Consider the following 13,586-nt stretch of genomic DNA (forward strand, 5'->3'; position numbering starts at 1 on the left):
TCTGAAAGTCTTTTTGTTACAAAAGACCTGGGAAATGGGGGGGGGGGTGACATATTTTAAAGGTATTATATTTTCAATGACAACTTACATTTTTGTCTTTTTTTTTTTATTTTTTTATTTTTTTTTATTCAGTCACAGTTCACATTTATATGTACAGTAGCTGAAGCAGAAAGCCACAGTTTGTACTAGTGGTTATCCAGCCTTCTAAAATTAATGGCTTATCCTCAGGATATCCTATCAATATTAGATCAACGGGGGTCCGACTCATGGCATCTCGCCAACAAGCTCTTGACCATGGCACCCCTGTTAGTGCTACAGATTTGTTTACCACTGATCATGCCTGAATCTCCATACTTATTAGCTTATTACCATATTAGTAGCGGAGGTGCGAATATATTTGTTTCAACCAGGTGAACTGGGCAATGCTGCAGTACATTATACCTCCACTACTTATGGTACGATGATGCAGGTAAACATTAAAAAATAAATAAATAAAGGCTGCGGCCCATTAAAAGAAAGATGACAGGTGGGAGTGCTAGAAGATAAGCCCCCACCAATTTAATATTGATGGCCATACTGAGGATAAGCCATTGGTTTTGTAAATTATTTAATAAAAACTTTGTTCCATTTCTTGACTTGCACTTACCCAAACAGAATACAAGTGCTTTTTATTATATGATATTCTTTTCTTTTTTTTTCCTTCTAAGAATTTTTATATTGAAATAGTTATTTAAATTAAATTTTTTTGTCTCTTTTCAACTCTATAGATGAACGTGAAGCAGTCCAGAAGAAAACCTTCACCAAATGGGTCAACTCTCACCTTGCCCGGGTCACTTGTAGGATTTCTGATCTGTACAATGACCTGCGAGATGGAAGGATGCTGATCCGACTACTGGAAGTACTCTCTGGGGAACAGCTGGTGAGTGGTCAAGCGTTGGTTAATATTTTTTGTTGTTTTTTTGAAAAGTAAAATTTCAGATGAGTTTGGAAGAAAAATCCACTTATAAATTCCACATGGTTTTTAGATGCAGATTTTTTTTTTATGGCACAGCATTGACGCTTAAGTAAATACATTTAAAAAATGTTTAATTGAATTTAAGAAAAAAAACACCGAGAACTTTTCCACAACTTCTTTAGAATGAGAACACACTCGGCACAGCTATATAACTATAAAATCCTGTTCCAATCCGGACAACATAATACCACACTGTATCCATGATGGTGCTCACTATCAAAAATATCCAATATCCAACATAAGAAGAATGAATAGGGCCCTCACCATGCAGTTGTAGTTTATTGGTAGTAGTTTACTGAAACCAACCAATTACACATCAGTGTAAATGTGCCGGACGGACGAACATACGAGGGGGTTACTTTAGTGGATGACTGTGCAGTTTTGCACAACAATGTTGCTTCCACTAGCCCAATGGGCTGGTCAAAGCACTGATGTTGCGCAAAACGGCATTGTTGCCTGCTAAAGTAACCCCCTCGTTGTATGTTCATCTGTCCTGCACATTTGCACTGAAACCCATCATTCACACGTCAGTGCAAATGTGCAGGATGGATGAACATACAATGAGGGGGTCACTTAAGTAGGCAACAGTGCCGTTTTGTGCAACATCAGCGCATCGACTGATCCATTTCAAAACAGCACCATCGTCTGCTAAAGTAACCCCCTCGTGTTCGTCCTACACATTTACACTGATGTGTAATTGATTGGTTTCAATAAACTGCTACCGAACGATCAACAGCATGGTGAGTTCCCTATTCATTCTTCTTATGTTGAACATGCCACATCAAGAACTTTTCTCATCATTTTGCTACAGGTTTTCCTACAGTGATGATCACTATAGTAATTTTCCTAAAATTGTGACCATGTTTTCTGTCTTAATAATCTAAACAAGACTGTGCACATAACATATATATTTTACTATAGATATACCATAGACCCTGTAATAAACTTGGCAAGTTCGCCACATTATGCAGTCATATGTGAGCAGAGTTTACTGCATAAGAAAAGTTGTAAGTTGTCATCAGGCTTTTTTACCATTTCACATGTTCACAAGGCGGAATCGGTGAGGAATTCATTGGACTACAATGTTTATCTCGGTGCTGTGTGCACTGTGGAAATTCTGCTACAAAACCTTACAGTGATTGGATCCCGGCGAAAAAGTAAACATGTTCAGTCAGAATCCACTAGAAAAGTCCAATTAGTCAAATTGCCGCAGACAAAAGCACCAAATCCTAATAACTTCTGCTGGAGCAGGAAGATCACGGATCCAAAGTGGAATTCAGCAAAAACATTTTCCTCGCTACATTTCCTCATTGTAAAAGTACCCTTGGGCCTCGTTCACATGGCGGAATTTCCAAGAAAAAATCCGACTGAAATATCCAGCTCTGAAATTCTGTTGCATCATAGTCCCATTGTTTTTAATGGGATTCTGTTGCACTGCGCACATCTGCTGCGGAAATTCCAATTCCGGCCTCCGGAATCCGCTTGGTAATGCATTGCTCTCTATAGAGAGATCGCTTTTATTAAAAACAATCATTTACATATATGTATGACCTGTAATATAATTTCTAAAGAAATATAGGTCAAATATAAACCAAATTCCTCATGTGCCCAACCCTTCTGGGTGCTGTATGATTCCCATATTTAATATGCAGCCTTCGGAGGGTGGAGTGCACATGGTGCATCTTGTTTTGTTACTCTTAAGTTGGGATTTAAAATTATTTGGATCAAATGAAGGTGAAAGTAGCAGGTGTCCTATTTGTAGCAACAATGTAGCGCCCCTTGTAAGGGACATTTTAGTACAAGGTTCCCTTGAAAAAATTATTCCAGTAAGAGAACTGTCTCTCTGGTTCCCCCTATAGGTCACTATTCTGTAAGTCAGTGTCTGGTGTGACAAATAACCCAAACCATGTTTCCAGGCTTAGAGACGCCCATCTGTAGGCAGTACGGAGTCATTTTATTGCTCCTCGTACAGAGTGGCACTAGAGATTTACCTTCTATAGATCTGTTTTGCCAAGTTTATGTAGATAACCTGCTTTTATGATTATAAATGAACATCATTATGTTTTGACAATTCAAAAAATATTACAAAAAACAATTGCCCAAAAAAAGTTTATAGTTATATTTGTTTACATTTGCTAAACAACACGTACAGCCCAACTCGGGTAACGAAGCTAAAGCAACGTAATTCTGAGGAAACCATCATTTTACATTAGTATAAGTATTTTTGTGACTCCTTTTAAGATGTAAACGATCAGTTTTACGCCACAAAAACTTCCCCCCCACACTAAATTGTATTAAATTCAATGAAAAATTTTAAAGGAGTACTCCGGAGCTAACCTTTTTATGGGGGAATTGTAGCATGAGGCAAAGTTATATAACATTCTAATATACTCACGTTTTCCATATGGTCTTCTTCCCGGTCTTCTCCTCGCTTTTCTCTCCGGCCGGAAGCTGGGTCTTTTGATGACGCTCGACCTGTATTTCTTCTTGATCCGCCGCCATCTTCGCCCGGTGACTCATCGCTCCCATGAGTCACTGCGGGCTGTGCCGGCCTCCCCGCCCGGAGTCGGCTACTCCCACAAAGTTAATTTATTCTGCGCATGCGCAGTACTACGCAAATAGCGTAGGGCTAACGCTAGGCTCCTATCGCTGCCTACGTTAGCTCTACGCTGTTTGCGTAGTGCTGCGTCATTCTTGTGACACCGCTAGTGCAGTGTTTCCCAACCAGGGTGCCTCCAGCTGTTGCAAAACTACAACTCGCAGCATGCCCGGACAACCGAAGGCTGTCCGGGCATGCTGGGAGTTGTAGTTTTGCAACAGCTGTAGGCAACCTGGTTGGGAAACACTGCGCTAGTGGGCACATGGATCAGTGGGCTAGTGGGCACATGGATGGGTGGATCAGTGGGCTAGTGGGCACATGGATGGGTGGGTCAGTGGGCTAGTGGGCACATGGATGGGTGGGTCAGTGGGCTAGTGGGCACATGGATGGGTGGGTCAGTGGGCTAGTGGGCACATGGAGAGGGCTGATGAGCTGGAAGGGGGAGGATGGGAGGAGATGACCACAAGGGAAGGAGCTGTGGGCGTCACTTTATTATAATTTATTATAATTTCCTGGGGGGGGGAGAGGAGGGGGAGAGAGCAGCAGCTAACAGGAAGCTGGCGCAGGGAGTCATGGGAAATGTAGTCTTTATGACACGGCTGCTTACTGCTACAGGTGGCAATTACAAGAGACTGACTGGGCCAAATTTGACAAATGAGGTATCGTTGGAAAGGTCTTTGAAAGAGCTATCAGATGAGGTCAACTTATTTTTATTTTTATTTTTTTTAAGTACCAGCGCTCCGGAGTACTCCTTTAAATGCTTCTTGTGCTGTTTACATCACCAAAAATGATTGGTTTACAATTTGCTTATTAACATTTGCTTTAGCCCCAAAAACAATTGATATGCATCTGACTAAATGGTTACTTAAAAAATTAAAACGGTCTGAATTATGTTAGTGTAAAAAAGTTTAGGAGACATCAATGCATTGTGGGGGAAAAAAACAGGCATAATTCTGTAATACTACCATATATTTTTTTTTTCCCCATCTTTATATTTTTTTTAAATGGGTGCACTGGCAAACACTTTTCTATAGACGAAGACATTTATTAGATTTTAAAAAGACAGTGTTTTTTTTTTAATACATGTTTTACACCCATTATTTTGTTTTGCTTTTACATGGTGTAAACATTGCCTAAAAGTTTGCTTATTATGCGGAAGCAATGGTGCAGCATATTCGTCACATTGCACCTTTATTTTATTTTTTTTTCTTCCACCGCTTGTTATTGCAATTACATATTATTATTTAAAGAACTGTGTAAAACGTAGACTTAAAGACTTTGCCTTTTTGATTTGTTACAGCCCAAGCCCACCAAAGGTCGTATGCGTATTCATTGCCTTGAAAATGTGGACAAAGCACTACAGTTTTTGAAGGAACAAAAAGTCCATCTAGAGAACATGGGATCCCATGATATTGTGGATGGTAACCACAGACTGACACTAGGACTCATTTGGACAATCATCCTCCGCTTCCAGGTAAAATTATATATTTTTTGTTTGTTGCCCAAGAAAGACAAATTTTTAGTCGCAGAAATCTCTACATTAAATCTGACGCATGTAACTATAGCCTTACAAAGAACAACCAACCTTTTGCTTAATGTTTAGATACTGGAACAATTCTATAGAGGTTGGCTTTAAAGAGTTACTGACATTTATTCTATTTTTGACATGTTGTCATCCAGATATGTAAAAAATTTCACATAACAGTTCTTAGTCCTGAGACGGGATGCAGTCGTATAACTGGGTGTGTATAAAAAAAAAAGAGAATAGAGTCCGGCAACTGCAGGGTGTATATAGAGACCACTATGGATTAGTAGAGGTTAGTGAAGAGTTTGTGGCTTGTGAAGATAGGTGGTGCTCTGGCTAAATGATATACAGTTCCAAAATGTACAATCCAAAAAGGAATGAATGAAAGTCGTCAACTCACCGGTCTTCTTAACTTCTTTATTAGATACTCACATCAGTGGTTACAGGAGAGGGATGATAAGTGGGGGGGGGGGGGGGGTACAGCAGGCAACGGTAGCCGTTTCGCACAGGTTAGTGCTTCATCTGGCCTGATAAGCGTGCTTTACTTCCCTGCTGTCTGTCATAATCTATAATGGAGTGCATCGGTGGGCTAAGACCTGGTGCAATCTAAACACTCGCCAAAAGTTTATGTAAATGAAATACTTTAATGGCTACATTTTTGAGCTGAAGGGTGGTAGAAAATGTCAATAACATGATGCAGAAGGTTGTTCCTGTGTATGTTAGTAGTGGTCACTGGTGAACAATTCATTACTATACTGGTGTAATACATAACTTCTCTATCGGCTCCATTGGGGGACACAGACCATGGGTGTATGCTGCTGTCACTAGGAGGCTTGACATATAATTTCTTTGTGTGGGTGTGCATGAAGTCTAAGAATGAAGATCAGTAACGGAGTTCGATAGGCAGGAGAAAAGACTCCAGGTATAAATAAAACGTTGTTTCCTTTGCAGATTCAAGATATTAGTGTTGAGACAGAAGATAATAAAGAAAAGAAGTCAGCCAAGGATGCCTTATTACTATGGTGTCAAATGAAGACTGCTGGGTGAGCATGAAATAATAAGTTGTTGTTCTGGAATTGTAATATCAACCCAATATGTCAGTACATAAACTGATATATTCCAAATGTATATCATCAGGCATCATCTTATAGGGAGGGAGGAGCTCAGCAGATTGATATTGATCAGATATAATTTGGTGTGAATAGTTCCAGGATAACTTGTCATTTATTCACATAGGGGGAGATTTATCAAAACCTGTCAAGAGGAAAAGTTGCTGAGTTGCTCATTGCAACCAATCAGATTCCTTCCTTAATTTTTCAGAGGCCTTTTTCAAAAATGAAAGAAGCGATCTGATTGGTTGCTATGAGCAACTCAGCAACTTTCCTCTGGAGAGGTTTTGATAAATCTCCCCCATAAATCTCTGCTCTTTCTGGGCTAAATAGTGATTTGGGCGATCATTGTGAGCTCTCTTAATATGCACACTTCTATACACAGATAGCTGTCAATCACCACATGACTACTTAGCCCAAAACGAGTAGAGGTTTAAATAAACAAACTAAGTTATTCTGGAACTTTTTCTACAAAATCTTATCAATCTGTTCAGTTTATCCTCCTCTATAACATGGTGCCTGCAGATTTTCAATGCAACAGGTTGCCTATAAGTCAAAAATTTTACAAAGAAGAGGAATGAACCCATATTGAGCCATGTAAATGTTAACCTGGGAACCTGTCATCCTGTTTAGGCTCCCCCCTCCCCATCTCTCCCTGTTTATGTATAAGGAGAGAACTATCACCCCAGGGACTGCCCTGTCCATGACCAATGTTATGGTTCACTTCAGCATTACATAGTATATTCTAAATTATTGTAGTCATGGGTTCTTGTCCCTTTTTCATGCTGTCTGTGATTTTGGCAGCATAAAATAATTAACAATTTCCCTTTAACACCATATTTTCCATTGCAAACTATCTGCATACAGAAACAAAAAATATAGATAATTTAATGTGTAACTCTCTCACTCCAGTTAAAGACCCTGTTCATATTTGCATTGTGGATTGTCCTTTTTTCTGTTTTGTCATAAAAGAAGAGAAAAGAAAAAAAGGGAGTGCTACATCTGCTGGTCAGTAAACACCAAGAGGGCCCAGTGGATCCCTTTGACTTATACTGAGATGTCTCTTATTTTGACAGGAAGAATAGCACTGCTGTTCTTCCCATCAAATGTGACTAAAATTGTGATAGAGGATCTGACCGACCCATCAATGCAGATGTGAACCACAACCGGAGATCTCTTTCCAATATGACAATCATTTTTATAAGAAAGTAGAAGTCCAGCTCAGGATCTTGTGCAAATAAAAGTAGATTCTTAATTCAAGCCACGAGACAGCGGGATACAAAGTACTTTGTATCCTGTTGTCTCGTGGCTTGAATAAAGAATCTAATTTTAATTTGCATAATTTCCTGCGCTGGTCTTCTACTTTCTTAGATCACTTTGGTGTTGGTTCACACTGTACCGTGCGCCAGATCTCTGGCTGAAGAGGTGAGCTGAGGAATGACCTATTTCCATAATTTTTATAGAGGGAAAACGTGGATGAGGTCAAAAAGAGTTGACCTTTCATGAATTAATATTTTTTTTCCCTTTTTCTAAGGTATCCAAATGTTAACGTCCACAACTTCACAACAAGCTGGCGTGATGGGCTAGCATTTAATGCCATAGTGCACAAGCACAGGTTTGTAACTAGTAAAAAAATGTGTGTATGCGAATGCAATCACAATCTGTTGCAGATGTAGAGTTTATCACCTTATTTAACAGCTTATTCTGAATTGCTAGGTATGATGATGTTTTTAAGAATGGTAGATGTTGAAATTGTAAGGGTAAATAATTAACCCCCTTAATGACAAAGGACGTAAATGTATTTCCTGGAGCAGCGGTACTTCGCGCACCAGGACCTACATTTACGTCCTGTACATGACCGCGAGCATTGGAGCGATGCTCTGGTCTTGCACGGCAGGTCCCGGCTTCTGATAGCGACCCTCCGGTAATGGCGGACATCCACGATTGCGCGGATGTCCTCCATTAACCCCTCAGATGCTGTGATCAATACAGATCACGGCAGTGCGGCTACATTTTAGGATGATCTGATCGCCTGCGGCACAGCCGCGGGGATCAGATCAGCTAACATGGCGGACTGAGGTACCCTCACCGGTCTCTGCCGCCTTCCCAGCATCTTCTGATCTGCTTTCCAGCAGACCAAGGCAGAAGATCACTGATAATACTGATCAGTGCTATGCCTCATGCATAACACTGAACAGTATTAGCAATCAAGTGATTGCTATAGATTGTCCCCTATGGGGACATAAAAAGTGTATAAAAAACAAACAAAAATTAAAAAAAAGTTTTTAAAAAATTTGAAAAATCCCCCTCCCCCAATAAAAATGGAAATAGTCACTTTTTCCTATTTTACCGTGCAAGCACTATTTATTTATTTTTTTCTCTGCCAAAATACTGTAAAATTAACGTGTCACCAACGGACCCTGTGCAAGTGAATGGGGGCCGTTGGGACACCGCAGTAGCCATTTGCATCTGACCCGTTTAAACAAAAAAAAAAAAGCTGATTGGTCCCTTAACGGTTGGGATGCAAGCAGCCATGTGAACCTAGCCTAAGCGTGCATTCACACCTTATTTTTTTAATTTTGGCTGCTGTGGGGGAATTAAAAAACCAGCCCTTGCCATAGCCCTGCTGGACCTGGGCAGCATCCCTTTAATTTGAATGAGCCGGAGTCGGACAGTGACTCCGGTAGGCTAGTTTTTTAACCATATCCGTTTTATTGCTGGACTAAACAATGTGGCAGACCGTGGTTTTTCGTCCAGCAGCAAAACTGGATATGGTCTAAAAATGAGCCGACTGCAGTCACTATCCCCTTTGAGCAGCCAATCTGATTCTTAAGTGCAAGGCTGTTTTTCACATGAGCACATTACAAGCGTTTTTTTGCATCCATATTACGAATGTACCGGCCTGACTTTATTTCTGATGACCTGAATCAACAGCTGTAAAAACCAGCCTAAAGCACAGGAGACAGAGCACCAGCCTCAACTTATATAGAGGCAGAATACAGAATTCAACCTACATTAATTTACATTTGACCATGCAGCTAAACTGCACTGATCATAGCTGTGCCCTCAAGATGCCCTAAAAATGCAGAACTGAAAAGTGATAAACACTGAAAAAATATATTTAAGGATAGCATTGCCTAATGGAAGAGAATTGCATGTACATCCACATGAAATACAGGTCCCTCTGTTACTAGCAATATTCAAACCATAAATGAGGAAGAGCAGAGTTGTCTGGAATGGCTAAAATGTCCTTTTTGTGTTTCTATGGTTTGATCTTGTTTTCATTCTATCTAGGCCAGATATTATTGACTTTGACACTCTGAAGAAATCTAATGCTCACCACAACTTACAAAATGCTTTTAACATTGCTGAACGAGAGCTAGGCCTCACTAAGCTTCTGGATCCTGAAGGTAAATAACTTGAGATGAGCGAACTTACAGTAAATTCGATTCGTCACGAACTTCTCGGCTCGGCAGTTGATGACTTATCCTGCGTAAATTAGTTCAGCTTTCAGGTGCCCCGGTGGGCTGGAAAAGGTGGATACAGTCCTAGGAAAGAGTCTCCTAGGACTGTATCCACCTTTTCCAGCCCACCGGAGCACCTGAAAGCGGAACTAATTTATGCAGGAAAAGTCACCAACTGCCGAGTCGAGAAGTTCGTGACGAATCGAATTTACTGTAAGTTCGCTCATCTCTATTAATAACCTCTTGTTTTCATTGAGTTGAGTTTTTTTTTTTTTTTATCTTGCATTGTAAATACCATAAAAAGGCAACTATCTAAAACACATAAGATCTTATTGAGTTAGCAGCATGGTCCATGGTTAAGATCATTATTTGTGTTTTATTTATATGTTTGTTTCTTTTTTTAAGATCTTTATCCTATCTTCAGATCATGGGCCTTCTATAACCTTCTTCTGCCCTTTTGGACTTTGCTCGGCTGTGAAAACAGCCGAACAGTCTGTTTTATGGAGTTAACATAACTCCCATAGCGGTTACTGGGAGTTTGGTCAATGGTGCAGGATTTTAAAGTTTTAGGGTAGGGTCACACGTGCCATATTTTGCTGCTGCATATTTTCCTACCCTTTTGAAGTCAATGGATAGCAAAATATGCAGCAGATTTTGTTACCCATTGACTTAAAAGGGTTGAAAAATACGTCACTTTTGACCCTACCTTTTTTAAAGCATACAGTGATCCCTCCCACTTACAATGGCCTCAACATACAATAGTTTCAACATACAATGGTATTTTCTGGACCATTGTAACTTGAAACCAGACTCCACATACAATGTTAGACAGTCCAGATCTGTTATACCTGTCACAACTGGAGGAACGGACCAATCAGAATGGCATTTTACTGGTAAATCACCTGTATTACTGAAGTGCCTGCACTGACTGGCTGTCTGGTAGCGCCCCCTACAGTACAGGGAGGAACTACAAGTTCTGTACTACTCCTTAACCGTGCCAGACTTAGCTGCTCCTTTGGACACCAACTAAGGGCGGCTCCATTTGGGACACTGTGTGTACTGTATAGGACCCTGAAGAAGCTCCTGTCCTCTACATAAACCAATGTTTCCCAACCAGGGTGTCTCCAGCTGTTGCAAAACTACAACTCCCAGCATGCCCGGACAGCCAACGGCTGTCCGGGCATGCTGGGAGTTGTAGTTTTGCAATAGCTGGAGGCACCCTGGTTGGGAAACACTAACATAGACAGTGATTTACAGCTTCCAGCGGATTTTTCTTACTTTTATATGTAAGGATTTGCTTTATCTCTATTAGTTAACTACTTATTTTTCTTTAATCCTCACTTTTTTCCTTTTTTTTTTGGATGACATTTTGGGGCTTCAGAACAAATTACCAGGTTTCCATAGAGTTCTGGTCTCAACATACAATGGTCATCCTGGAACCGACTAATATTGTAACTTGAGGGACCACTGTATTTTTTAATCCCGAAATTTATGGAGAAAAAAGCCATACCTCATCCATACTGCATTTTAAAGAAAAATCCACTGACACATAATGAAGGAAACCAAAACATGAAGTTTATATCTGGATGCAATTTTTTTTTCTTTTAAAAAAAAAGGTGCAAAAAATGTTACAGCCCACTCTGCTCTAAATAAGGGCTGAATTGTATATTCAGCTCTTATTTGTGTACAGCAGAACCATGGGTTACGTCAGGTATAGGGATCTCAATACTGATTAGCTAAGATTAACGTGTTTTGAGTGTATATATTTTTTTATATTATGGGCTATATCTGCTTCTTTGATGCTTGTCTGACTGGATTTAGTTAAAACACTTACACTTTGTTTCTTTAGACGTAAACGTAGACCAACCAGACGAGAAGTCCATAATCACTTATGTGGCAACGTTCTACCACTACTTCTCAAAGATGAAGGCCCTGGCAGTGGAAGGGAAAAGGATTGGCAAGGTACTGGCTTAAGGAAACAAGCTATGTAGTCTGTGTCATAAGGCATGGGAGTGTCTGTTTTGGCATGTCTCCTATTTTGTTGTTCAGGTGTATAATATGTGGTTATGTTGTGACGCAATCTGCATTACAACAATATTAGAGGATATAGGAGTGGAAAGTTTTTAGAGAATGTTGCAAATCTGTAAACTCTGTATATGATTCTACAGGGTTATTTCAGTATTTGGCTTTAAAGGGGTATTCCAGGAAAAAACTTTTTTTAAAATATATATATCAACTGGCTCCAGAAAGTTAAACAGATTTGTAAATTACTTCTATTAAAAAATCTTAATCCTTTCAGTACTTATGAGCTTCTGAAGTTAAGGTTGTCCTTTCTGATGACACCTGTCTCGGGAAACGCCCAGTTTAGAAACAAATCCCCATAGCAAACCTATTCTAAACTGGGCGTTTCCCGAGACAGGCATAATCAGAGAGCATTTAGACAGAAAAGAACAACCTTAACTTCAGAAGCTCATAAGTACTGAAAGGATTAAGATTTTTTAATATAAGTAATTTACAAATCTGTTTAACTTTCTGGAGCTAGTTGATATATTAAAGGGGTTATCCAGGAATTTATTTTTTCATATATATATATAACAGGTTAACTACATGAAGAGCCACTAAAAATGAACTACTTGAAATATTATTTGAATCACTTCTTCCAGCTGCTGGTGCGTTCTGTCCATGATCCGCAATCCTATAATCATTCCTAAGTGCTTGCCCTGCACAGATTGGTTAAATATTGGTGTGACCAGCGGCTGCCTAATTTATTGGTGGCCTCCCAAATTAACCCAGACAGATCAAGCATATCTGATTTATACTGCCTGATCCTTTTGCCACTTAAAGGGGTACTCTGCGGCTCAGCGTTTTGGAACAAACTGTTCCGAATGCTGACCCTGGGAGCTCGTGGCGTCACACCCCACCCCCTCAATGCAAGTCTATGGGAGGGAGCGTGACAGCATTGAGGGGGTGGGGCTATGACATCATTAGCTTCCAGCATTCGGAACAGTTTGTTCCAAGTGCTGAGCAGCGGAGTACCCCTTTAAGGCTATGTTCACACGTGGTATTTTGGTCAGTGTTTCAGCCAAGACTAGGAGTTAAGCAAACGCAGAAAGAGGTACAAATCTCTCCTGTTGCTAGTTTTTCTGTGTCTATTCTACTCCTGGTTTTGGCTGAAATACTGACCAAAATGTAAACACAACATTAAAGAAAAAAATCCTACCTCCACGTCTTCTATGTGAAATAACAAAAATAAGCATATTTAAAGGAACTGCTTCTTACTTTGTTCTAATGTGCAATTTGTAGGTACTAGACCATGCAATTGAAGCAGACCAACTTATCGAAAATTATGAGCGTCTGGCGTCTGAGCTTCTCCAGTGGATCGAACAGATGATCATTACACTCAATGACCGAAAGTTGGCCAACTCCTTGAGTGGTGTTCAAAACCAGCTTCAAGCCTTCAACACTTACCGAACGGTAGAAAAGCCTCCCAAGTAAGTTGCTTTTTTTTTTTTTTTCATGCTTGCTGTCTACGGTGCAGATTTAAATATTTTTCTGACTGAGGGTTTTTGTTAATTAAAAAGGATTGTCGCACCGGGAAAATTCCCTATTTTGGTGAAACCTCTCTTCACCTAGCAGAACTAATGTTGTGTTGTTTGTTGTTGTGCAGCACCTATTGAGTCAAGTCAATACAATGTGGTATTAAGTCCTACTGCCTTCAGAGCAACATGCTTCTGTATGGTTATAAATGCAAGAATGTTGCGGTTTCCTTTGAGATGATGCCATTACAATATAAATTAAATTGTTGTGCATATGTATACACATGAAACTTAAGGGCCCATTCACAATACAGAATATCCATCCATTACGGGTAGAT

The 13,586-nt window shown here is 39.9% G+C and overlaps 1 protein-coding gene across 3 annotated transcripts in view; it reads left to right on the top strand.

The window, feature by feature from the left end:
* SPTBN2 (spectrin beta, non-erythrocytic 2) overlaps nucleotides 1–13,586 on the top strand; it is a 224,575-nt gene that overhangs the window by 152,347 nt on the left and 58,642 nt on the right. For all 3 annotated transcript variants that reach the window (XM_056527360.1, XM_056527358.1, XM_056527359.1), the window contains 7 exons: nucleotides 768–919; nucleotides 4,915–5,088; nucleotides 6,091–6,182; nucleotides 7,783–7,863; nucleotides 9,543–9,658; nucleotides 11,562–11,674; nucleotides 13,016–13,203. In XM_056527360.1, the coding sequence (XP_056383335.1) occupies nucleotides 768–919; nucleotides 4,915–5,088; nucleotides 6,091–6,182; nucleotides 7,783–7,863; nucleotides 9,543–9,658; nucleotides 11,562–11,674; nucleotides 13,016–13,203 (916 nt within the window). The remainder of the gene's footprint in view (nucleotides 1–767; nucleotides 920–4,914; nucleotides 5,089–6,090; nucleotides 6,183–7,782; nucleotides 7,864–9,542; nucleotides 9,659–11,561; nucleotides 11,675–13,015; nucleotides 13,204–13,586) is intronic.

This window comes from Hyla sarda, chromosome 6, assembly GCF_029499605.1.
Source record: "Hyla sarda isolate aHylSar1 chromosome 6, aHylSar1.hap1, whole genome shotgun sequence".
NCBI classification, from domain to species: domain Eukaryota; kingdom Metazoa; phylum Chordata; class Amphibia; order Anura; family Hylidae; genus Hyla; species Hyla sarda.